Here is a 25,356-nt window from a genome sequence, read left to right as displayed (position 1 = left end):
ACTTAGCCTTTATTTCTATTTTCCACCTGCTATGTTTTCACCAAACTCCAACAAATAGCAATTTGGAACGTATCTTGTGCAATTGTGTATATCACTCTACGGTAACATACTTTCTTGTAGTTTGTCTTTCTTCAGCTTCACGCTTTTCTATCACTTTCCCTTAGTTCACGTGTCCGGTTTACTGCACAAGGACAAGTTCTTGAAATATCGAAAGCAAAGACAATGGACACAGGAAGGTATCGCTGTACAGCTTTCAATGACGCTGGCGAAGATAGCAAGTCATTTGATGTGGAAGTACAGAGTAAGTGGCTAACAAGTAATAAGGAGATAACAAAGTTTCAATTATGTCGGTTTGAATAATTGTTGATGTCGTTTCACATCCGAAGTTTCTAGACGTTTCTGCTTTTTTTTTCAATTTCAAACGCACAAGATTCACACAAACCTTTGCCACAAGGGTAAAAATTCTTGTTCCAGCACTTAATAACAAACGGTTAAACCCCATCTAAACAATACTTTATACCGTATCTCATTTGCTATCAAGGCCAGTTCAAGCACCAGCATAATACTTAAGAATGTGCCGTATTCAAATTCAGAGACAAATGTTAAACTGAAATCACTGTACTTACATTTACTTTACAGCACTTCCGGTGTTTCCATCCGGCGACGAGATCTCACAGGTTGACGTCAATGAAGGCTCTCCACTTCACATTCAGTGCAAGATCAACGCCGTTCCTACTCCCGAATTGACCTGGTACAAGGATGGGATCCCACTGACATCCAATGAAGACGTCTACATCTTCCCTGGAGGTAGAACCCTTCAGATAGCCAGTGCCAAGTGAGTTTTCCTTGTTTGTTAACGCCGTAACAGCTGAATAAATTAAACTTTAACAAATGTGAAGAAAAACATTGTTTCTTTGTTGTAAGTACTTGTATAGGATGAGCATATCTATATTTTTTTTAAACACAGGCCTACTGATGAAGGAAGTTACACATGTGTTGCTACCAACAAGGTTGGAAGCGACGAAAAGCAGACAGATGTGTCGGTGAACGTTCCACCGACGATCGGTAATGGGAATAACAACCTACCAGTCGTGGTTCGAGAATCGATCAACAACCCTTTCACTCTGCGTGTGAGTTATTTTGGATTTCTTTTGGCCAAAAAAGCTTGCAGTAATGTGTGACAAGTAAATATTAACTTGAATTCAGTAGCTGCTCTATTTTCACTGTTTTTTTTTTTTTCGGGTTTGTATATGTTTTGCAACAATCGCTGCTATAATTATGTGATGTAATATTTGAAGACGTTATGACGTTATAAAATTGTATACACAAATGTCTTTGTATTGTTGTCTCTGCATCTTAGTGTCCTGTAACTGGGTCACCTCAGCCCACAATAACATGGTATAAAAATGGAATTCCTATTGATACAAATGATGTAAAATACGATGTCGATGTTGATGGAGAAGTGCTTACCGTAATGTAAGTTGACGTTAAAATTGCTTTGTCGTCAACACGTTTTCTTTTGATGTTTTTAATCTTATGTAATTCGTAGCAAGAAGGTATTGGAAGATTGGCATATGTATCGAAACATCAATTATAAAAACACATTATTCACTACTCTCTACAGCTTGCTATATGCTTAGCTTTCACGTACAAAACTTGTAGGCCCATATATTCAATAATCATGCTTGTTTTATTCAAACAATGGAAAGTTATTGCCTTGCTGCTTTTCCAGCAATGGACAGCAGAGCGACTCTGGCAACTACGACTGTCGCGCCAAGAACAAGGCGGGCCAAGATAGCAAGATATTCCAAGTGGCTATTCAAGTCCCTCCCACTATAGCCGGGGAGCCTTACGAACGTAGAGAAGTGATGCAGAACAGCGCTGTGGTGATGTTTTGTGATGCAAGTGGCATTCCAGATCCAGTAAGAAAGTTTTTCTAAATTTTGCGCGGATTTTTTTTTATTTAAGCGTGTGGTTGTATTGTTTCTATTCAGTTGTTATAGTTACCGTTAATCATTTTGTCTTACTCTACTGGTTTTGCCGTTTTAGGCCAAACAATACACCGTGCTGTTGATGCTTAAATATAAGCTTGAAAATATTCTACATTTTAATTTTATAGACTTTGAGCTGGTACAAGGACGGCCAACCCCTAGGCACAGCCAACGTCCGTTATTCTGTTTTATCTCAAGGGAGGCTGCTTATGGTACCGAGGGTACAACCTTCTGACGACGGAGATTTTACCTGCGTTGCTGTTAACGTCGTTGGACGCGTAAGTTTGACGTCATATGTAAACAGATAAAATAGTGATGTTGTTAGCAGTTACCAGATTTAGCCTAAGGTTTTGATTGGTGAATTACTTTGTTAAATGTTTTTGTCGTTTAAGTTTACTTAAATGTCAACCGGTAGGTGGGTTTTGGTGACTTTTCTACTACCAGTTTTATTTTCAGGCTAATAAAACTTACGAAGTTGTCACCTATGTCGCACCGGTACTTCCGACAACTTCAGGCGATATAACGGTGGACCAGGGTCAAACCGCCACTTTCAGTTGTGAGAACACAGCAGTACCACTTCCTAAAGTTCAATGGACTAAAAACGGTCGTCCGTTGAACTTGGATGACTTGGTAGGTAACGCAAGGATTACGTCATTTCTTTGTTTGCTTGGCAATGGGCAATGGTTTGTTGGTGACGTACTGGTTTTGGAGCCACTTGACTTAAGTATGATGTGACTGTTTAGGATGAAGAAGACAGTGGGAAGATTAGTTTATCGGAAGATGGACAAGTCCTCACCATCTTAGACTCTCAGGAGTCGGACGTTGGGAGATACGTGTGCATCGTTTCAAACGTTGCCGGAATACAATCGAAGTAAGTATAGGCTTGGTAGTGTTCTCTCTCTTTTTCTCTCTAAACCTTGGTAAGTGTTGCATTTCATTGTAAGTTTGCCATGATTGTATAAATAGTTGTTTCAGTTCATTCAAAAACTTATTTTAAATGTTGAATTCAAACTTTTTCAAATAAAATTTATCAACCATCGCAGAAATTTCAAACTTTTCGTAAACGTCCCACCCACCATCGCCGGCCCCAAAGTTGTTGACGTCACTTCCGTGAGAGGCAGTCCACTTACGTTGCATTGTGACGTGTACGCGGTTCCCAGGGCAACAGTGAGATGGATGAAAGACGGCTCGTTAGTTCGATCCAACAACCTAGTAACTTTATTAACAGGAGGAACTCGACTTCAGATAGGTGAAGAATGTTGCGTGAATCATCTTCAACTGTTGCTTGTTTCAATGAGTTGTTGAGTTGTTGTTTTTCAAACTTGTTTTATTATTTAGGACGAACCGACGTGAGAGATACTGGTGGTTACGTTTGCCATGCGAGCAATGCTGCCGGGGATGCTAGAAAACGATTTAATGTTATCATTCAAGGTAGCGAATGTGGTGCTTAAAAATTTTATCACATTTGCCGAAAACATTTGCAGTTAATTTGCTAGTTTTGGACTTATGTGTCATACAATGAATGCATCCAATCTTCAGTTAAAACCACTTAAATTTACAATCAAATAAAAACGAAGATTATATAAGCACCCTAAGGGTTCACTTTTATTTACTAAACGCAAGCGTCAGCCTGCTTCATCAGGTGTGCTATACGGTAGAGTGCCATCATACATTCTGCTTTTTTATTATATATCGAGTTAACACGGTTTAGCCACCACCACATATAGAAGTTAACTTCAAATTCTCTTGATTTTATCCGTTAGTTCCTCCATCAATCACGACATCGGGGTCGGATGTTGACGTCGTGGAAGGAGACGATCAATCTCTTGAATGTCTCGTCACCGGTATACCTGATCCGGAAGTGACGTGGTATAAGAACGGCGAGGAAGTAACGTCAGTTTCCCACGAGAATCTTCGTGTCTCAAATCAAGGACAGACTCTAACTATATCAGACACTCAGGTATAGATGTTGTTACTCAATGAAGAGTTTTCCTCGATAATGGTTTAAGTTTAATCGCTGTTAAGGAATTTATGGAATAATTTATTAAAAATTTTCCTATCACTCAAGAATGAAGCAAAACTTTATGATAATGAAATCCAGTTTTCGAAATTTACTAAGAAAATTACCGGCAAGAATGACAACGACGCAAGAATCCTTGCTATGGCTAACCGTGGCTTATATTTTAACTCTTGTAACTATCACACGAAAGTTTTTTCCCGAAGGTGTCGGACGGGGTGGAATACATCTGCGAGGCAAGTAACGTGGCCGGCCGGGAAAGAGCAAGTTTCAACGTTCACATTCTTGTCCCACCATCCCTGGCAGACAGCGACTCATCCACAGATCATGTTGAAGTACTAAAAACAAGTTGTGTAGTACCTTGTATTCTGTATGATTGCAACGACAGCTCTAACATAACAACATCTTGCAACCAGTTAATCACACTTCCATTGTTATCTTTCATTAATAATTACTTTGCGTCATAGCGGAGGTGTGAAGGTAGCTTGCAAGTGCTAGGTTATGTATCTGCTACAATTACATGCACTGGCATTGTTTTGATCATTTGCAGGTAATCGCAGGATTGCCGGCTAGTATGGAATGCAACGTCATCGGGGGCATTCCCTCACCCTCGATCAGGTGGTTACGTAACGGGATTCCCCTTGCTATATCCGATCGTATCCAATTGTTTTCAGGAGGTAGAGTTCTCAGGATACTTCAAAGTCAGGTAAATGAGAATCATATTTACTTTCTTAAATATTAACGTAAAAGGTTTCAATTTGTTCAATAAAATTACCAAATGGTATTCGTAATATTTCTGTATGTTGCTTTTTTCTTTGATATGGATACAGCAGCTTCACGTTAAAATCATTTTAGGAAACAGACACGGCAACTTACAGTTGTATTGCAACTAATGAAGCCGGAAGCATCAGCCACGATTTTGACCTTGATGTTTATGGTAAATTGACACTTTCCTCTCGACGCTACGTAGTTTATTGCACTCCAATTAAGCACGGTTAGATGTGAAGTGTTTTATGGCATCTTATCTATCTAAATGCTGTTGTTTTTGTGTCTTGCATCCAGTACCTCCGATGTTCCAGAGTGAAGATGATCAAGAAATCACCGTATTTGCCGGGGATAATGTCTTATTTGATTGCACCGTCTTTGGCATACCCCAACCTGACGTAGCTTGGAGCAAAGTAATTTCCCCAGTTTCAGACCCATAAGTTTAAATTATCCAGGAGATTACTCATCTTTGGACAATTTTTGTTTCGAAGCCATGACTTAAAGTAATAAATCTCATGCTTTGATTGCATTTTAAGGATGAGGAACCTTTGAGAGATTTGACTTCTGAGCCAAATCAGCGTATGCGAAGTTTGCAGGATTCTCAGCAAATCTCAATCGTTAGTGCGGAGGTTGCCGATTCAGGAAGATACACTTGTCTGGCCGTGTCTGTTGCAGGACGGAAGAATAAAAATTTCGATCTAAAAGTTTACGGTAAGCATATTTTTATAGTTTGCTGACTTATTTAAAATGTCTTTATAACTACAAAAAACACAGAATTATGCTGAAAAGATGGTCTACACATTCCTTGCTGAACATCCTCTTTTTCTCCCATATTTTTAAATAAGCTGTGTTTTGTTTTTATTGAATTTTTTCACCTTTCTTCTTCTTTAAAGCGATTTCTTATACCCTTTACCCATTTGTCGTAATGTTCAGTACCGACCACCATTGACGGGTCCGATGAGACTCCTCAGATAGTTGTCAATGTTGGCGACAGCATCAACTTGATCTGCGACGCTCATGGTACGCCTATCCCTGTTGTCAACTGGATGAAAAATGAAGACGAACCTCTGATTGACAGCTCCAGAATTCTTGACGGTGGTCGGCGTATGTACGTGCAAAGTGCACAGGTAACTCGAGAAACGGATTTCGGCCATAGAATAAAATTGTATCTTGATACATTTGGCTAAAGCGGTAAGACAATCGATTAAAAAACCATCTTGTTAACATTCATGACCTGTTTGATCTTATTCACCAAGCGCAACCTTTTTCTTAAATCACTTTAACAAACCATGTTGTAAGGTTCTTTTTCGCGAATAAACTTAGCGTTGTAAAACAAGTCATGCTTCAAAACACACTGTGCAGCTGTCAGATACGGGAACCTACACTTGCGTCGCTACGTCCCCAGCTGGTGACGCTGAGAAAGACTATGACGTCATTGTCAATCTTCCTCCGACCATCGATAAAGAAGCTAATGACGTCACAGCCGTAGTTGGCGACAACGTCACACTGGAGTGCGAGTCAGACGCTTATCCTCCGCCGGTTCTCAGTTGGTATAAAGATGAGGAACCGGTAAATTAGCGCTACAGTAAATCACCCTCTGCAAGGTTGTTTCATCTATAAAGATGAAAACTTAATAGTTAGGATTGATTTGTACTGCTTTATTTGATGTAGCTTTGTTATATTCCGAGTTTTTAAACAAAGTTTTATAACTTGATTTGTTTGGGTTTATGCTTTTTTAGCTTGACATACACGATCGTTATCTGCAACTAATCAACGTTCAAGTGATTGATACCGGAACTTACACGTGTACTGCAACAAACGTGGCGGGTAAACAAAAACTCTTGCAACCTACAGTATACTACAACAGAGTATGCAGTACTTGTTTAGCTTTATTTAAGCTTAGAGACAATGCTTAAATACTTTTAATTACCGCTGAACGCCCTGGTTTAATTTTGTGTCATTTCGTCTGGTTAACTTTAAGTTATTTCATCTTCTATAACTTTCATGCTTTTAGGAACAACGTCCCAAGATACGAATTTATCAGTGTATGAGCCCCCTACCATAAACCCCGGCCCTTCAACCATCACTGCAGTACAAGGGGTGACTGTTCTGTTACCCTGCATTGCCAGGGGAACACCCGAACCAAAGGTACGTATGCCAAGTTCTATTATACGGCATCAAAGCAACAAAAGGGCTCGCTTCCTTCCTTGTATTTAACCTTCTATTTATATTATTGTTGTATTCTATGGGAGCAGCGTTTTCATTTTAACAAATTTCTCCCTTAAACGTAGACTAAATGGCGGAAAGGCAGCGAACAAATTAATCCCGACAACGAATCAGGAAGATATAAATTACGAAATGCGGGATCTCTCGTTGTGGAAAACATCGACGTTGACGATGCGGGAAGATACGTTTGCCTTGTTTCAAACGCAGCTGGCTCAGCGAGAAGAATAATTGAGTTGATTGTGCACGGTCGGTAGCTGTGCTTTAATTCAATATGTGATTTAGGGACATGCGTAAACATTGGTAGACCTATTTACATCAAATATTAAGCTGTGCAGTTAAGGGGTTAGTGAGGAGAACTACTGTAGGTGCTCAAAGTTAAAAGTGTTCATTGGGTCCTATTTCAATGAACTCAGCAGACTTTCGTTCTAGGCACCCTGTCGTGAATCCATTTTCAGTCAGATAGCTTCACGTCTTGGCGTATACAAAACATTATTTTGCTTTCATAGTCCCACCAACCATCAGGCAAGGAATGACGAATGTAACAGTTACAGTAAACAATCCCGTCACGCTTGACTGCGAAGTAGAGGGGATACCCCAACCCAAGGTCACGTGGCAAAGAAGTGAAGGAGAATTGGCAGCGAGCGGGGACCCTGCTTACAGGTACAGACGATACTAGATTGAAAGATCTCAGCCTTGGACAGTTTTTCTCACCTATTTTCTCTGGGGGTTGTCACATTCAGATCTTGCAATAAATCGATGCTGTGAAAGTCCTTACTCCTGTTTTTTTTCTCAGTATCCTGGGCACTGGATCACTACGCATTGCGTCCGCGTCTGTCAGCGATTCAGGATACTACAGGTGTTTGGCGACCAATCCGGCTGGAAGAGATGTTAGAGACATATTACTGTCCGTCCAAGGTAAGACTGGTATTCAAGCATGTACCATACGAGTATATATGTATCGGCTTATGCTCGTATATCCATCACATGAACAAGTACATTTAACATGTACTCATAATGTTACTTAGATTGCTATGTGTAAATTAAACTTCTTTGTAGTCCCGCCTTCGATATCTGACGCCCCTAACAAATATACGAAGGAACCGGGCATGTATTTACGTATACCCTGTGACGTAAGTGGAATTCCCCGACCGGATGTGACGTGGACTCAGAATGGCGATAGCGTTGAAGAGTAAAATATTCCTGATTTTTTGAATTTTTTCCAAATACGTTTCTGCTTTCTAATTTGTAACTAATTGAGCTAAAATGCTTTTGCCGTATATTTTCTCATTGAGGTTTGTTGACAACAGAGCACCTGGGGTGTACGTCGATGGAGGTAACGGTCTTGTCATCCGCTCAGTTCGCCTTTATCATGACGCTATCTACGCGTGCACAGCTACAAACGTTGCTGGTAAGACTTACTTTATCTTTAAATAGTTTGAAAATACATTGTTTAATAGAGTGTGCTGTCGTAGGCAGTGCAGACACTGAAAATTAATGGCCTTCTCTGTTCAAACGCGAATCCAAATGGCTTTATTGAGTATACTTAAATTATTGTATGTTATCTAAACTTACAATCGTTATTATGTAGGTACTGCGAGACACGAAGCAGATTTAGAAGTTCGAGTACGACCAAGCATTGCAAGCACAAGGTCTGATATGACGGTGTTTGAAGGGGACTCCATAACGTTACCTTGTGACGTTTCTGGCACCCCTCAGCCAACCGTGACTTGGCGCAAGGGAGCAGCTATCGTTGGTAGAGACGACGACCGAGTATCAGTGTTGCCAGACAACAGTCTAATGATCTCTAACGCTGAGGTAACTAATAACTATTTGCCGGTATTGGTAACCTCTTAACAATTACTACGTCGTTTTGCTAGTAAGTTATGATAAGCGTTTTATACAAATCGTAATTGGTCGGAAGATGAAATTGAACCAAATTCTTTTAGATTGACGACGTTGGATCTTACACCTGTGTCGCACAAAACCCTGCTGGCGTTGCCACCCACGATACTGCCCTTGATGTGTTTACTTCACCCAATTTCGACACTGATCTACCTGAAACTGTCACTGTGGTTGTTGGCGAGGTTAGTGGCGTTAAATCTGACTCGCAATAACGTTTACAAGTGATGGTAAAAATGTAATTTCTGCCCGATTTAATAAACGTAAACTTTGAGAAAAATGTTTACAGAATGTACCAGACAAACTAAGCAGGCTTTAGTGGAACTATTTTGTCTTGGGCGTTTCCTCTATAGTCTATAATTACTAATATAATTCGTGTGGCAGTAAAATTTGAAAAAATTTTGATTAAGCATCATTACCTGAAACCTGTACTTCAGACATTGTCTTTGCCTGTCGTCATAACCGGTCATCCGGAACCGGAGATCACGTGGACAAAGAACGGTCGTGATATGGAAAGTGATGACGGTTCCCTCAGGATTCCTGTGGTGACGTTGGAAGACCAAGGTGAGTTTGAATTAAAAAATTAATTATTTTAACTAGTATTGAAACATCGCACCATAATTATTTTATATTTGTTCGAAGGTTGTAATTTTCGTTAGTTTTTTATTTACTTTATCTTGTTGCATGGTTATATTTTTTATTGCAACTTTTTTGCTAAATCCTATAGTTTTAGGTGTGGTTATAGGCTTACTATTTCTAAACATATACCAAATAATGCTATACCCCTATTTGGACGCAGGTTTATATTCGGTAACGGCTCGAAATTTGGCGGGAATAATCACACGTTACATCCGGCTGATTGTGAACAAAGCTCCCGAGATATCAGCTGTTGGTGAGACCAACATCAAAGTCAATCAAGGCCAACAGATCGTTCTTCCTGTGTCGGTCACTGGTAAGCCTACGCCGGAAGTGACGTGGTCTAAAGACGGAAGCCCGGTGAGTCACCTTTTGTCGTATGACATTAATTGTGATTCTAGGGCCTATTTCTCAATCATTCTGTGATGTTATAGCTTCTGGTTAAGCTGTTTTAATTTCTGTTGTAGCTGAGTGACAGCAATCTTCGGGTCCAGCTGACAAATTCCGGTACGCTCTCAATACAAAATGCACGATCGACTGACTCCGGACAATATATTGCGACTGCACTGAACGTTGCTGGAAGAAGCTCCGTAGAATTTGAGGTCAGCTTTGAAGTTTTGTGATACTTTGAGGCTGTCATTATTATGCCTAGGAAGCAGATTTTAACGTCGCAGCATAACACGTACACAGCTTGTAGAGTTTACTTTGTCGAAAACTTCAATGTTCTTTGTTTAGGTTTTAGTACAAATTCCACCATTTATAACTGAATCGCCCCGTGGCGTCAAAATACACGCTGGAGATCTACTGATGCTCTCTTGCGCCGCTAACGGCATACCCACGCCCACAATCACGTGGAGGTTTAAAAATCAGGTTGTTATCGGAAAAACTGAATCCGACGCACCGGGACACAGCACGTACGATGCTACAAATTCTTGAGGCTCTTATTTGCTTTACGAGATACGCCTTTCTGTAGAATATAGTCGCAAATGTTGTCTTTTGTTGGAAATTGACAGACTTAAACATTTCAGCACCAGTTGACAACGCGTTGTTGTATTTTAGACTTGCCATTGAAAACGTTCGTTCTCAAGACGCCGGAATGTACGTGTGTGAAGCAGTAAACCCTGCAGGATCGCGAATGGCCATCGCTTTGGTCACGGTCGAGTCGCCACCCATCTTCCTTGACCAGTTCAACCCTAACCAGGTGGACGCATTGGGCGGCAATTCGCTCCTCGATTGCCCGGTCAAAGCCGACCCAAGGCCGACCATAACTTGGACAAAGAACGGGCAGGTAAATGGCTCTTTCTGTATACTTGAAACGGTTAGGATTTTTAACATAGCTTGTTTGGAAAACGAGGTGTATAGAGATAAAATAGCGTTTTTTGAATTTAGGCAATGTACTAACATTTTTATCCAAGTGCGGACGCTGAACTCTTAATGAAAGACATTACGTTACAGCCTGTTTCCACCGATAATCGAGTCCGGCAATTTAGCAACGGATCTCTCATGATTTATAATACTGAGCTGGGCGACGGTGGGGACTACACTTGCATTGCTTTCAATGACGCTGGAAGTGTAAGTGAATGTCATCTTCCAAATGTTCAATATAACTGAAGACAAAAATTAAGACGTTTTAATATAAGCTGAAAGTGACGCATTGTTGAAACTTTAGAGCAAAGCGTTGGGAGTTAGGGTACAGCTTGTACGTAAAACTACTGTTGTTATTTTTTACTATTTTAGCTCTTGTATTCGACATACGTATGTTGAAACTTTGTTTAACGTATAAGTAACTATTGTAGTTGGAAGATTTGTAGTGACTATTTTATGCTCAAAATGACTGTTCGCTTACAGGCTGATAGAACAATGAAACTCACCCTACAAATGGCTCCTAACATCGAGCTTGGGCCATCGGATCAGACAGTGGACGCAGGAAATACGATTGTTCTCGATTGTTCTGCTATAGGAGAACCCACGCCAACAATATGTAAAGCAAATTATCACTTTCTACTAAACATAGAATGCTGCAATAACAAAAGTTGAATAACAATAACAGTGAAGGAATTTTCTGATTTCTACGGTATCTTTGTTTAGCTACCGGTAGAATGCGAATTTAAGTCAACTCATGCTATGCTGTCAGCGTTTACATTCTTATTTCTTTATAGCCTGGACGAAAAGCTCTCTGCCGCTTGAATTTGACGAACGAACGTCGATACTTGGTAACTACTCTTTGAGAATAATTGCCAGCAGATTAGAGGACACTGGTGAATATGGATGCGTCGCTACCAACTTCAAAGGATTAGATTTTGCGTCAGCACTTGTGACTGTCAGGGTAAGTTGAATGTGCATAGCTTAAATAAGCAGATAAGGCGAGACGATTGCACAAGTTGTTATGAGTCTGATATATCTAGTTAATAATTTAGAATGAACTTCTCTATCTCTTAACTAGAATGGTTTGTAACTTGTATTACAACTTTAGCTCCGTAAAATTAGAGCTTGGAAAATTTGGCGGGCTAATAGCCGCTAACGACTAAGAATTTTGTTAGCCATTTGCCAAAAACGTCCGTATCGGAGAGAATTTGGAACAAATTTTTGTGTATTGACTTCCGGAAATTTCCTGCTTTGTTCATTATTCTAATGCTTGAACATTTTATTTTCCTGATAAACTTTGTAGTATTGCCATAATAAGGGGAGCGTGTTAGAATATTTTGTATACATCAGGTAAACGGCGGCTACAGTGATTGGGGTGCTTACGGAGCTTGCTCAGTTTCCTGCGGGGCTGGAGTGCGAGAAAGGCGGCGCTTATGTAACAATCCTCCCCCTGCAAATGGTGGCAGAAATTGTGAAGGACCCGCAAGAGACCAACAGACATGCGAGCAAGGCTTTTGTCCAAGTAAATCTAATTTTAACGTATAGTGGAGTATCGCGTATGATGTCGTGGGTTTTACACTTGTGAGACTATGCAACCTTGCGTTGGTGTAAAAGACAATTATTTATCTTCAATTTTGAAATTATTTTTTTAAACTTAACTACGCTGTAAAAAAATTCCCACGACTAACCGCAGAATTCTTTTCATTCAACATCTGTGAAATTCAATAAGTTTCATTTTTCCCTTGGTTTAGTTGATGGGAGGTGGGGCCTATGGAGCCCTTGGGAGGACTGCTCGGTTACCTGTGCCCAGGGAACAAGGTCGAGGTCCCGTGAATGTAACAATCCTCCTGCCCAGTACGGGGGATCACCTTGCAATGGTCTGGCGATAGAAAGGCTGGTCTGTGTTGAACCAAGATGTGCAGGTAAAAATATTGTCAGCAACCAGCTGTTTCCAACACCTGTGTATGTAGCTCTTAGCGAGTTTTCTTCATTAAAAAAGTGCCTTTTTTATGTTTTTGTTTTGATGGTTATTGTCGTCCAAATTATGGAAAGAATAGTTTAGCAGGTATAAAATATGTTCCTATGATAGTGAACGGCGGCTGGTCCCGCTGGGGTCCTTGGCTTCCGTGTTCCGCGTCTTGTGGCGATTCAGTTCAGATCCGTTTGCGTCATTGCAACAATCCACCGCCATCTGGCGACGGTGTGAAATGCTTTGGAAGGGACACGGAGTCGCGCCAGTGCGATGCCCGCCTTTGCCCTGGTAAGCGACCAAATGATTGACAGCAATTACCAAATATAATTACCACCATTAAAACAACCCAACATTAACGATTACAACGCCTTTTGTTCATCCAACCCAACCGCCTTTTGTTCTCATTATTGAAACAACCCAACATTAACAACTTAACATATTCATCAACTTATCTCCCATCCAGTAAACGGTGACTGGTCAGGGTGGGGAGCCTGGGCAGTTTGTTCAGTATCATGTGGTGGAGGAAGGAGGTCTCGGATCCGAACGTGTTCCAATCCAGTTCCTCAGTTCGGAGGAAGATTATGCGGCGGATCCAACATGCAAGTCGAGAACTGCCACACTCAAGCTTGCTCAGGTAAATTGTTACTTGTATGTTAGGAGTAAAGTTTTGGAAATTACGGGTTTTTCAAAGAATAAAATCATTGCGAAGAAACTATCAATCGTCTTGTTTGTATGTGTGACGTTTCCAGGTAGTGCTTAACTAGCCCACAATTGTGATCGTGTTGCTACTGAGTTAAATATAACTCGAAGATAATAAAATGATTGCCAGCTTCTTGGCTATAGCATTCAATTATGTGGTAATGTGGTCTTTGATGGCGTTCAACTAGATTAACCTAAACTGTGGCATTGACTACAACGTCAATCAACAGGGTGGCATATCCTAGATCTAGATAGATGTCTTTTGAATTCTGAAGAAATATCGTGCAAATCTTGAACGTTTACGTTAGTTATGTCATCATGTGAAGTTATACGCATGTTGATTACGTTTCGTTGATTTCTGCTATCAGTTGCTTAAAATGTGCGGTGTTCCATGCATTGATAAAAATCATTAATGGTATCGCTATGTTTTACTAAATATGCTGTTTATTTATTTTCGTGCACGATCGAGCTTCTGTTCCATTTATTAGGTTTATAGGATAACAAAAGCGATCAAACCAAACATTTTTTTAGTTGATGGAAACTGGGCGGGGTGGGGGTCATGGCACGATTGTTCTCAATCTTGCGGAGGGGGACAGACAAACCGCTACAGATCGTGCACTGACCCTCCTCCTAAGTTTGGGGGAAGATTCTGCCCGGGCAGCGACTCTGAATTGCGTCCATGTGGACTTCAGGCTTGCCCAGGTGAGTTCAACATCTTCATGGAAAACGTTGAACTTATAAATTTTATGCGATATAACTTATCTATGGTTTGCTACCGTATTTAATAAATAATTTATAATCAGTCACGTCGTAACATGTCATGTCCTTCAACCCAAAGTATAAGAATAAAATAAACCGAAGAAGAGAGGATAGCAACGTGTATAAACTGTCTAAGAATAAAATTCAACCATTTTCTCTAGTTGACGGTAAGTGGTCTCAGTGGTCGGATTGGGGCGAGTGCAGCAAGACTTGTGGTTATGGCGAGAAACGAAGAACTCGTTTATGCAACAATCCAAGACCAAGGAACACCGGGAAATGGTGCATTGGTGACGCCACTCAAATAGATCGTTGCATTACAAACTTCTGTCAAGGTTAACTACGTTCGCTATTGTATGACTACACAGGGTTCTATATTGCTGTGACAGTCTTGTATATAATTAAGCTAATATTAGCGTAGTGCTATGTAATAGCAATGAACGGATTACTATTTATAGCAGTATTAACCAGACAAGTGATCGCCATAGTTTTATGCTTATAAGTGAACTTAATCTTATAAGGGTTAGGGGTAATCAAGGTAACAGGTCTCTATTTCGTTTCTTATAATACTGAAAACGCCTCGTACTGTAGGTGGGCCTAAGCAGGGTGAAGGAATCCTGTTTGGAAATATCAACGATATTCCATTCGGTGGATCCGGTATATCGGCGAATGGAACCAATATAGGAGATGATAAGACCAGGATCAATGCTGTGATTAAAGACATTCCTCCTGATGTCGGTTAGTTTTATTTTAAGCAAAGCTGACTTGATAAGAATAAACTGTAACTTGACGATTGCGTTCTGATTGAGGCATGACATAATTGTAATCGAGAAAAAAACATGTTTAAATATGGTTTACAAAATTTCTATCAGGTCCGTACCTGAAGAGTCAAATTTCAATTTTAACTCCAATATCTTGGACAATGGCTCGGGAGGTTGACGGAGCATACAACGGTTATACTTTGACTGAAGGAATATTTGATCGCACGGTGGTGGTTAGTGAAAATGTTTTGACTTTTCCTTGGGATATTTTCGATATTACACCGTGGCCAAGCTTGTTAGAAATGTTAAACTGACTTTATTTTTCGGATCACTCGGTTTAGATTGAATTTGCCAGCGGGGACGTTGTCAAGTTGTCGCACAAAGCAAAGGGAGTCGATGGCGAAGGAAAGTTGAAGATGGAGGTTGCGATGGAGGGATTTGTCCCGGAAACTGATCCCGGAACCGAAATCAAGATAAAAGTGAGATAACATTGTAACCAAAAGCATATACAAATCGCTAAAATTCTATTGAATAACCAATCGCTAACTTTGTTTCTGCTTGCAGGATTACACTGAAGATTACGTGCAGACGGGATCGGATGATTTGTATGCTTACTCCGATCGTCTTATCTCAATGGACGGTTATATAATGCCGTACACATGGAATCACACGATCACGTATAACGAGTCTCGAGGCCAGGTTACTGAAAACATTTGCAAAATATTAGCTCCAGAAAACCATTTTATGATCATTGATGAAATTTTATAACTGGATGTTAAATGCTTATTTCCATTCAGATGCCCTTCCTTGTCGAGCGACTGTCAGCAAGCGATATTGTGGTTGATTATAATCCTGACACAGAAGAGCTGAGCTTCCAGTTGGACGTCACCATCGGAAGAGGAGATCCAAGTGATCGATGTCCGGAGGGTTTTCTTCTTGACAGATCAGGAAGATTCTGCAAAGGTACGTTTGCTGTTTGATGCCGAAAATAATCAGTTAGAAGTTACCTTAATTTTAATTATGCTAAAATGTTTTCTTTAATTATTTATTTTTAAATTTTTGTTGTATTTATAGTTGAAAGTTACAGGCATACTTGCGTTCGCTTGCATCTGCTTTCTCTTTCCAGCAAGTGCTTTTTTCGAAAAGGAGTAATGCATTTAATGATTTCTTTCTTATCCCAGATGAAAATGAGTGCGTGACGCAACGACCGTGTTCTCACGGCTGCACGAACGTGATGGGATCGTTCATGTGCGGCTGTCCTGATGGTTTCATGATAGGATCTGACGGCAGAGAATGCGAAGGTAAGTGTGAAAACTTGAACGCAAAATTTCCACGGGAAAGAATAAACAAGCTAAAATGCAGACATATGAGATTAAAGAAAAAAGTTTTGACTTTGTTTTCTGCCCAGATGTTGATGAATGCTTCACTGAGGCGTACATCTGCCCGCCTGCATTTGAATGCATCAACACTCTCGGATCTTACAAGTGCGGTGTCAGATGCAGCGAAGGACTGAGACGCGCTCCGAATGGAAGGACTTGTGAAGGTGATTGCAGCCTGAACATCATTAATAGCTAAATTTTACGTAAAAAATGCTAGCTCGCTATTTCCCTGCAGAGCAAACTTAGAATATTTCAATTTCTAATTTTCTTAAATCCTAAAACTCTGCTCATAAAGAAAAGAGAAAGTCACTCTTTTGTGATAAGACCTCTTGTCGCTCCTATATCTTGATTTAGAAGCTTATTTTTCATTACCTCAACGTTGGTATCTTATTCGCAGACATCGACGAGTGTGAAGAGTCAGGGGAGCGAATATGCAATCACGTGTGTTTGAACACTGTGGGGTCATATCGTTGCGAATGTAGGAATGGGTACAGAATGTTTGGAGTCGGAAATTGCATAGGTTTGTTGTAATTACCAAAACCGAAGTTCGTGCTCGAAAAACAGAATTATTATCTCTGTCTACGGTAATATTACATAATGTTTAAGTAATCATTCCATTCTTGACGAATCACAAAACACTTACTAATATATTGATGAAATGTGTCCAGATATCAACGAATGTCACCGGAGAGTTTGCAGATCAGATCAACGTTGCGTGAACGCACAAGGTGGTTATCGATGCATTGACGACTGTCCTAGAGGAATGGAGAAAAATCGAAATAGTGTTTGTGTTGGTGAGTGAAGATGGTGAATGAAAATATGTGGTATAGCGGAGATAGTTCTTTGTGATCACCAAAAAATCCATTAACTTAGGAAATATAAAAAAGCAAACAATCTTTGGGTAAACGTAGAAGTAGTTTAATAGCTGGATGATAAAATAGCTAGTAAAAATAGCTATAACTAAGACTTTATTTACTTCTTACGCTGCTAGATATCAACGAATGTACAACTGGTAGACACGACTGTGGTCCAGGGATGATTTGCCGAAACACCAACGGTGGGTATACCTGCACTTGCCCACCAGGATTTAAAGCTACCGGTACCAACCCACCGTGTAGAGGTAATTTTGATTAATAAAATAACGATCATCGCATTGCTTGTTTATCGTAGTAAAACCATGGTTATAACATTGTGACAAAGCAATAAACGTTTGCTCAACGTTTTCGTTTCTTTTGCTTTGTTTGTGTTGTAGCGGTACTATTGGCTACGTTAGTGTGGTTTTGTTTGTAGTGGTTTTGCATGACGACTAACAGCGTTTTTTTTCTTTTTTGTATGTCTCTTGTGGCATTTTGCATGACCTGTGTTCACCATTCAAATCACTTCCGTATCGTCATCACCTGTGACGCCACCAGACATAAACGAATGCGTCGACTACGGGGAAAGTCCCTGCCCGCACGAGTGCATCAACACCATCGGTTCGTTCCGTTGCATCTGTCCTCCAGGCCTCGTCTATTTGGTGGATGAGAAATCCTGCGCGGGAATCCGACGACTCTCTAGCTCCCGGACGACGACCCGCATTCCTGAGCCGTACAGTTATTCTCAGAGACGGACACGGTACCGTTACACAAGGCAGCTAGAGCCGGTTCAAACCATCTTTAGGCTTTTTCATCGATGTAAGACTGGTTATAAATGGGAGGAGGGATTTTGCAAAGGTGATGACGATACGGATGACGTCACATAAGTTGCATTATTGCATGATTAACAAATTTCTTTTTTATTTGTTATTACAACCAGTAACCAAATGTCAACTGGACGATCTTTTAAGTACTAACAACTTTACGCGCATGATAATTTACTGACATTTTTGTAGTTAACCTTAATACAAAATGCCATGGTTTTGTTAAACTTTAAACTTGTAAAGAAACAAAGAAACTAATTAAAATATCTTTAGACATGAACGAGTGCATAGATGTGCCGGGTATATGCCAGCACAGCTGCAACAACACAATTGGAAGTTATACTTGCGTCTGTCCACCAGGATATCGTCTTTCTTCAAACAAGCGAAGCTGTGAAGGTAGGCTATATCATACAAATATTAGTCTGTATCCAGTATCAGCTGGGGTTAGGAGTATTACACTAAAATGCCGTTTTTTCTCTTTAAGACGTTAACGAATGTAGCGAGGGTAAGCTGAGGTGTCTACCAAATCAAATGTGTTTTAATAAACGTGGTTCAGCAACTTGCCTCAACACACCTTGTCCGCCATCTTATGTAAGAGTGTCATCTGGCGGGTAAGAAATTTGTTCTCAAAACTTTCTACATGTCCTACCGCCCGTGGCTCCAAATATTAACCATATATAAATTTTGTATGACAATTGAAGTAGTTTGTCTTTTTTACGTTATTTTCTTCCGTTAGGTATTGCTTGAAACAATGCTTTGGACCCGACTGTATCAACCAGCCAAGATACGGAATAGAGTACAAAACCGTGGCTTTACCTTTTGGCATTGGACCTAATCAAGATTTGGTTAGGCTGGCCGTCTACACTGATGAAAACAGGCTCCATCTTAACACTACGTGAGTAAACAGTCATTATTGTAGTACGTTTTTAACGAAGTTGATTGCTTTATGAAATATCATTAACATCAACATTACCAAATTTGTTTACTAGATTTAAGGCTCTAAATACGTTCGGCAATCCATTTGGTATTCGAAACCAAAATTACAAAGGCGTAGTTTTCACGACAAGAGAATTAAACAGAGCCCGCACCTACCATATAGAGGCCAGAGCAACTTCCCGTAATGAAGACGGAAAAGTTGAATATGAAACTAAATTTATTATTTACATAAGTGTAGCTGCGCACAGGTTTTAAGGAACTTGATGTTTTGTTTTACTGCATTTGTGGGTTTTCCTGTAACATGTTCAGTCATAAATCCGAAGTTTTCCACCACATTTGCTTTGCAGTTTTCGTGCCTTCATTTGTTTGCTAGCTTATATTGCGCTTTGTAAATTTCAATTCGCTCATCGTATTTGCTTTTTGCGCACAATTTTGAAGGTGTAAGCACAAAGCAGAACTAATTTTGTTTTATACTTCTTCAGTTCCAAGTCATTTCGTCTGTTATGTAGATTGTATAGCGTGAAATGGACGTGATCATTTGCAATTTTTGAACGACCTGCTTGACTATCGTACGGATCGACATGTGTCAACTTTGTTGATGATTTTTGTGAAGTTTTCTGTCCAACCTTGTACATAAAACTCGCTACAAGTAGCATATTCTTGTAATAGATTAGGCTAAGGTTTATGATATGCTTTAAAGCGTATAAGTTAGTTAAAGAAGTCAACATTCTTGTTATGACATCGCTGCCCAACTTTCAGCCGAACAACAGAATTTAATTGATCTGTTGAGCCAAGGATTTTTAGTTATTTTTTTATTGGGAACACTTTTTGACTTACGGGCGCTAGGATTCTGCCAGAATCACGGTGTTAATTCTTCAGAGTATGTGTTTTCGTCGCGGGTACCGTTGTGTCATTACTGCATTAGGCCATGTCGGAATACCATGATAAGTATTCTTACAACACTGTAATCTGTAAATACACAATTAACAAAAATTCGTTACCACGCAATACAATAATAACGCTGCGAACGTCACCAGTCATGAAAAAAGGTGAGCCAAGCAAATGAAGTCAGAGCTTCCGTCTTAGGTTTAGACATTTTCATGCTACTGTGGAAGGCTATGGGCCAAGTTGAATATAAATGAGTAAGCTACAGTGCACCGAGCACAGTAATACTTTAGAACTCAATCAAGTTTTCCGGTTAAGTTCTGTGGTCGCACTCCAATCAAACTTAACGCTATTCGAACTACTGTTTCTGAGCGATTTGTTCAATGGACTAATGTATAGTTATCAGCACTTTTTGTATTTCTGAAAACAGTTTTAGTTGTGAAAAAAATTGCTTTGGACTTTAAATTTTAAAACTGAAATGAGTAGGAACAAATAAATTTCGGGTTTGGTGATGAGACAAATTTTGGTTAGAAACCTACTTAATTGTAGGCTACTCAGCTAATAAACTTCGGGGCTTCACTTTGGAACCGCGCGGTGACTTATTTCCTAGTTTTACTGCAAAATTTAGCAGTTGCTTACATTAGAACCAAGAAAATGGTAGTAGAAATAAATTCATCAAAACTAATGCTAATCAATAGGGCTAAGTTGCTCTGTGCAAGTCCTCTCTTGATACAATGTCTATGAAAAATAGATAAAATAGATTAATATTAAAAATAGGTGTGGTTGTCACCCATAGTAAAAATTTAAACACAAATATATTTCGGCTCGGTAGCCGAGTGGTTCCAAAACTGACGTGGCAATAAATGCGGCTCGTGTTCCGTATTCTATATCTAGTGGCATTATACCGTTAAAATTCCTTTGGTTGAGGCATTAACGACACTTGTTTCTGTTCAGTGGACCTGGTGGACTGCTTCAAATTCGGACAATACAGTACCTAATAAAAAATCAAAAAAACAAAATATAAAAATGTATGACAACCGCAACTTGCACAAAGGCTAGCTCGGTATCCAGTGCTCAAGCAACGAACATTTCGTTAAATCATTTGGGTTCATAACTTATAAAGGTTGCAGTAAAATAATTAAGTTTTTGCGAAAAAGAAATGCATAAAGATTGTTTGTTGTTGTTTTAATGTTGAAATCAAATGTGTACTGTACAGAGTAAAATGGGATGTCTATATCGATGCTCCATTGTTTTTTGGCTTGAGGTTAACTTAACAGAGTATAGGGAGACTTGACAGAATGGCAGTTATGGAGAGACAGTAGGCCTACTAATGCTGCAATATTGGACCAGGCCGGAGACGCAAGAGCAAAAACTAGGCTTACCATACGTCCTCTTTTAGGAGGATTTGTCCTCTTTTCTCAAGAAAAGTAAATGGTCCTCCGAGGACGCTCAAAAATGCCCAAATGTCCTCTTTTTTCGCATTTCGAGTTAGTTGCTTATACTTTCAACAGGACTTTTAGGCGAGACGTTGTATTTATTTCCAAAACATTAGGCCTACTGTAGCCATGAAACATGCTGAATTGCTGTTTGAAAAAAGGTTTTCCAACAAATTGCCCTACCAGCCCTACTTTCTTGATCTTGTTAAAAATCGTGCAATTTTACTTTAGCATTATGGCCCATAATGCAAATGTTTAACGCATTTTTTCTTTGATGCAACCACAATGGTGCAAAGAAAAAGACAGTCTATAATTAATAGTTAGATCAGTTTCGAGCATCTTGACGGTTGTATATAATTTCAATGATTTTTAGTGTAAACTATTTCACGATCTCGTTAAAAGTGATCATTCCTTATTGGCAAAATTTAAGGGAACCGCAACGTTTTCATGGGCTGAATCCGAAAAATAAATTTATTTGTTGTTTTTTGGAACTTTTGCCTGCAACTACCAAGGAAATGTATAAAACAGGGGTTTGCAAACTTGTTCAATGAAAGAGTCGCTTGCGGAAAACTATTAACACCAGCGAGCCGCAAAATCAGTAATGATTGTCAATTTGGTTATTGTATTATTAGTAGTCATTTTGGGATATTACTTTTTAGCTAGAAGACCCATAAAAAACATGTCGGCGAAGCGCACTTTGACCACCTTTGCCATTGAGTATAGAATTTACTGTATATCTGAAAACAATTTCGGATTCTATATCTATTGTTACGTCATAAACAAAATGCTGGCCTAAATAAAGAAAAAACAGACAGAAACATTCATAAACGGTACTCTTGGTAGCCTTTACAGTTTTTTTGGAATTTTGCGATTCGACTAGAAGAGCCACAAAAAACATGCTGGCGAGCCGCAGTTTGCCTACCCCTGGTATAAAACATCATCAAACTCAAACGTAACAATTATACTTTTGTTTTATTTGTCGGCAAAAAAAATGTCCTCTTTTTGGGTGTTGAAAATATGGTAGGCCTAGCAAAAACATAAGCCAGAACTTAGGCCTACTCCATGTTACTGTATTTCCCATTAGTCTAGCCTATCAGGCCTTACCGTACGGAAAAAAGCTTGTTCGTTATAGTAAGCGTATACCGGCATGATTTGTCATTTTCCGTGCTCTGCGTCCACGGGAATGTTATGAATTACCTGGATCCATTGCAATTGCATACATGCGGATGCTAACTTTGGTTGTGTAGCCATTTTTTATACTGGTCTGCCGGTAACATACTTATCTCCCAAGCTGCAAAGTGGAAAGTATGGCAGTCTGGCAGTTTTCGACAAGAGTTCGTGTCCCTAAACATGCAGCTTCTTGTGTTATGATGTGCATAGAAGCCTTAATTCTTTATTTGTTATAAATTGGTGTTCAAACAAATAGTTTTTTGTTTATTTATATATAGGCCTATAAATCAGTGTGATGAGTAATATAATTCGCGTTCACATTTATGAATTTCATGCGTGCAAGTACTAAACTTCATACCTGAAAACCTGCTTTAAAGTGCCTCAAACTGAAATATATACTCATAATTATACAAATATTCAATAGCCGGCAATTTATGGTGTATAATTTTGAACCTTTCTATGAAACAATTTTGTGACGCCATATATACAATGAGTTTGAAACAACTTCTATTACCTTATATACTAAAGAATTCTCAAGTGTGCTCTTGCCATGTACTCTGCAGTCTGAGCTACCGGTATTTCACCTGAAAAAATCCGACATTTGAAGCTATTTTTTACAGGTTTCTTGTTAAACTAGCCTAAATGTAACTTCCAGTTAACCTTAAATAACTAACATCAACTTTTTATGCTCATTGCCCTAACCTAACCACCATTATTTAATAACGGGTTACATGAACTACTGAAAAATGACTTCTTTAAATTTGGTATTTGAAGATGTCATAGCCCAATCCCCAATATGCTAGTGGTTGAGACCAAAGCCAAAATGAGGAAGGTGTGATATTTTAACCAAACTTCACTAGAAAAAGAACAGTAAACAAGAAATTCTTTTTAGAGGGTGCACTTCTGCATAAGGCAAGAATCTCTTTAAAAATAATGGATCCAAAAAATGTATTATCTTACAAACTTAGCGCAATTTGAAAAAAAAATTATGATAAAAGCTAGAAACTTACATTATTAAAGCAAATATTTTCATTTGTTTTCAAATCAATAACAAACAATGGGTTAAAGTCATTTTTTCTAGTATTTTTATACAATCTTAAAAATCTTACCATCCAGAAAGTAACTCGGAAAAGGTCTATTAATTACGGTTTTCTCTAAAATATGAAGCTATAGATTGCTAGGTTTTACTCAACAAAATATGGACATTGTTGTAAATACTAATTTTATTATTTAATGCTGAGATATATTGAACTTGTTCGCTAATCAAATCTTCTGTATTTATTGCAGCCTGGAATAAGCTGGTGTATTTTTAAAGGAATGTTTTGAATGCTAATGTAACTGTCAATAAAATAGTTGCATTGAAAATGTCTATGCTGAGAGGGGGGCATGCTTTGATGAAGCGGTTGTTGTCTTTATCAAAGCCCGATCGACATGTTTCTCTGTCAGTGATTTTTCGGCGGTATGGGTCAGATGAGGTTCCTCCTAGCTATGATATGGTTCATCATGATGGCAAGAATCAGGTGCAACCTCTTGAGCTTGATGAACTTCTGACGCCAGAAAAGCGTGCCGAGCTTGCTGCTAAATACAATCTTAGACCTGAGGATTATGTACCAATGAATGACAAATGGATGACCTTGGGAGATTACCCAAAGCTGCCGGAGGAAAATTGTTTAGAGAAGGATCCCTACTATGACTGGGATGATCCAGCATTGAGGAGAAATTGGGGAGAACCAATTATGTTTGATATGGATCAGTACAATGCTCTAACTGGTGTTGACACAAGACCGCAAATATTTACAAGGGGTCAGATGTGGAAAATTCTTCTGTCATTCGTCGTTCCTTGTCTCTTCTTGTTCTATCTTGGAGCAAAGTATCCATCATTCCTCCCCCGAGCTCCCAAGCAGTATCCTGAATATTACCCTGGGGATGAGAAAAGAGAGAGCTATAATGATTACGACTTCTTTGTCAAGCGAGGCCTCAATGCGCAATACAGAGAAAGGAAGGAAGTCACCAACTACACTTTTGCAAATTCTCCGTGGGGTGGACCCCTGCCTTAAAATTCTTGAAGTATTGATGTTCTCTCTGATGTATCATAGCTAAAATAATAAATATCGCATTATTTTACCTGATGTTTGATTTGTAACCAACAGTGCCTTTCAGCGATAACCTTTTATTTATAGACCAGTCAGTACAGACCAGAATAGGTGACAAATACACAAATATGTTTTAGAAATACTAAGCAAATGTATTCACTCTTCGGTACCGTTTGAAAAACCTTTTTAAAATATTTGAAATTAATGTAGGAGTTTGAAGCCATGCTTTAGGTTTGATCCACACCGAGAAATTTTTTGGGTCATCTCAAGTGCAAGATCCAAAACATTGTACTACCATAGCTGTAAGTTATATACTGAAGAAAGTTGAATCAATTCACATATTAAACAACTCAACATTTTTTATTCCGATGTGCTGAAAAACGATTTATATATTTTGCATAACGAATTTTTTCTACACAGTATATTTCGGTGACGGCAAAATGGCTTTCGTGTATAGTACTGTATACTATCACACTCGGAGGAATTAAACTATGGTTTTCCTAAACGAACACTAGCTTACAGCTATAACCATAGGAAGCATCTTGTACCAGCAGCCAATATTTCACGATTTTCGATGATTTCGAAACACCCTCTATAAACAAATACAATAACTTTCAAATGGAGTTTCCAAGTGTGAAAGTGAAGTGCTGCAACTTTCATTGAGCCCAGGCCATTGTGGGCAAAGAAAAGCA

The 25,356-nt window shown here is 39.2% G+C and overlaps 2 protein-coding genes across 3 annotated transcripts in view; both read left to right on the top strand.

Moving 5' to 3' along the window:
• The window catches only part of LOC143448243 (hemicentin-1-like), a 40,829-nt gene extending 21,096 nt beyond the window's left edge, over nt 1-19,733 (top strand). The window contains exons 52-107 of one of the 2 annotated variants that reach the window (XM_076947874.1): nt 165-301; nt 640-835; nt 968-1,130; nt 1,361-1,476; nt 1,733-1,922; nt 2,120-2,269; nt 2,448-2,621; nt 2,735-2,862; nt 3,035-3,240; nt 3,330-3,422; nt 3,755-3,951; nt 4,215-4,343; nt 4,559-4,714; nt 4,864-4,945; nt 5,071-5,186; nt 5,310-5,484; nt 5,707-5,900; nt 6,136-6,342; nt 6,513-6,600; nt 6,788-6,921; nt 7,065-7,245; nt 7,506-7,659; nt 7,793-7,914; nt 8,056-8,188; nt 8,307-8,407; nt 8,588-8,814; nt 8,946-9,083; nt 9,336-9,462; nt 9,698-9,894; nt 10,002-10,136; nt 10,270-10,448; nt 10,594-10,822; nt 10,990-11,106; nt 11,383-11,515; nt 11,694-11,860; nt 12,250-12,421; nt 12,651-12,821; nt 12,989-13,159; nt 13,335-13,505; nt 14,102-14,272; nt 14,491-14,661; nt 14,918-15,064; nt 15,199-15,320; nt 15,429-15,566; nt 15,652-15,786; nt 15,885-16,050; nt 16,269-16,388; nt 16,496-16,630; nt 16,864-16,986; nt 17,135-17,260; nt 17,458-17,586; nt 17,879-18,178; nt 18,418-18,540; nt 18,629-18,755; nt 18,881-19,039; nt 19,134-19,733. In XM_076947874.1, the coding sequence (XP_076803989.1) occupies nt 165-301; nt 640-835; nt 968-1,130; nt 1,361-1,476; nt 1,733-1,922; nt 2,120-2,269; nt 2,448-2,621; nt 2,735-2,862; nt 3,035-3,240; nt 3,330-3,422; nt 3,755-3,951; nt 4,215-4,343; nt 4,559-4,714; nt 4,864-4,945; nt 5,071-5,186; nt 5,310-5,484; nt 5,707-5,900; nt 6,136-6,342; nt 6,513-6,600; nt 6,788-6,921; nt 7,065-7,245; nt 7,506-7,659; nt 7,793-7,914; nt 8,056-8,188; nt 8,307-8,407; nt 8,588-8,814; nt 8,946-9,083; nt 9,336-9,462; nt 9,698-9,894; nt 10,002-10,136; nt 10,270-10,448; nt 10,594-10,822; nt 10,990-11,106; nt 11,383-11,515; nt 11,694-11,860; nt 12,250-12,421; nt 12,651-12,821; nt 12,989-13,159; nt 13,335-13,505; nt 14,102-14,272; nt 14,491-14,661; nt 14,918-15,064; nt 15,199-15,320; nt 15,429-15,566; nt 15,652-15,786; nt 15,885-16,050; nt 16,269-16,388; nt 16,496-16,630; nt 16,864-16,986; nt 17,135-17,260; nt 17,458-17,586; nt 17,879-18,178; nt 18,418-18,540; nt 18,629-18,755; nt 18,881-19,039; nt 19,134-19,335 (8,650 nt within the window). In that variant the 3' untranslated portion in view covers nt 19,336-19,733. The remainder of the gene's footprint in view (nt 1-164; nt 302-639; nt 836-967; nt 1,131-1,360; nt 1,477-1,732; nt 1,923-2,119; nt 2,270-2,447; nt 2,622-2,734; nt 2,863-3,034; nt 3,241-3,329; nt 3,423-3,754; nt 3,952-4,214; nt 4,344-4,558; nt 4,715-4,863; nt 4,946-5,070; nt 5,187-5,309; nt 5,485-5,706; nt 5,901-6,135; nt 6,343-6,512; nt 6,601-6,787; nt 6,922-7,064; nt 7,246-7,505; nt 7,660-7,792; nt 7,915-8,055; nt 8,189-8,306; nt 8,408-8,587; nt 8,815-8,945; nt 9,084-9,335; nt 9,463-9,697; nt 9,895-10,001; nt 10,137-10,269; nt 10,449-10,593; nt 10,823-10,989; nt 11,107-11,382; nt 11,516-11,693; nt 11,861-12,249; nt 12,422-12,650; nt 12,822-12,988; nt 13,160-13,334; nt 13,506-14,101; nt 14,273-14,490; nt 14,662-14,917; nt 15,065-15,198; nt 15,321-15,428; nt 15,567-15,651; nt 15,787-15,884; nt 16,051-16,268; nt 16,389-16,495; nt 16,631-16,863; nt 16,987-17,134; nt 17,261-17,457; nt 17,587-17,878; nt 18,179-18,417; nt 18,541-18,628; nt 18,756-18,880; nt 19,040-19,133) is intronic. The other variant, XM_076947875.1, reaches the window with a different exon arrangement.
• A 4,106-nt stretch (nt 19,734-23,839) lies between these two features.
• On the top strand, nt 23,840-24,695 carry LOC143450637 (NADH dehydrogenase [ubiquinone] 1 beta subcomplex subunit 8, mitochondrial-like). Its single transcript, XM_076951267.1, has one exon. The coding sequence runs from the start codon at nt 23,936-23,938 to the stop codon at nt 24,626-24,628; it is 693 nt and encodes a 230-aa protein (XP_076807382.1). The 5' UTR covers nt 23,840-23,935; the 3' UTR covers nt 24,629-24,695.
• Nucleotides 24,696-25,356: the final 661 nt, after the last annotated feature.

The sequence above is a fragment of the Clavelina lepadiformis genome, chromosome 3 (genome assembly GCF_947623445.1).
Source record: "Clavelina lepadiformis chromosome 3, kaClaLepa1.1, whole genome shotgun sequence".
In the NCBI taxonomy this organism is placed as follows: domain Eukaryota; kingdom Metazoa; phylum Chordata; class Ascidiacea; order Aplousobranchia; family Clavelinidae; genus Clavelina; species Clavelina lepadiformis.
Note: the sequence above shows the minus strand (reverse complement) of the source record. Positions and strands in the feature narration are given on the sequence as shown.

Coding starts and splice junctions, on each gene's coding strand:
- LOC143450637 (XM_076951267.1), top strand. CDS start 23,936: ATGTCTATGCTGAGAGGGGGGCATGCTTTGATGAAGCGGTTGTTGTCT.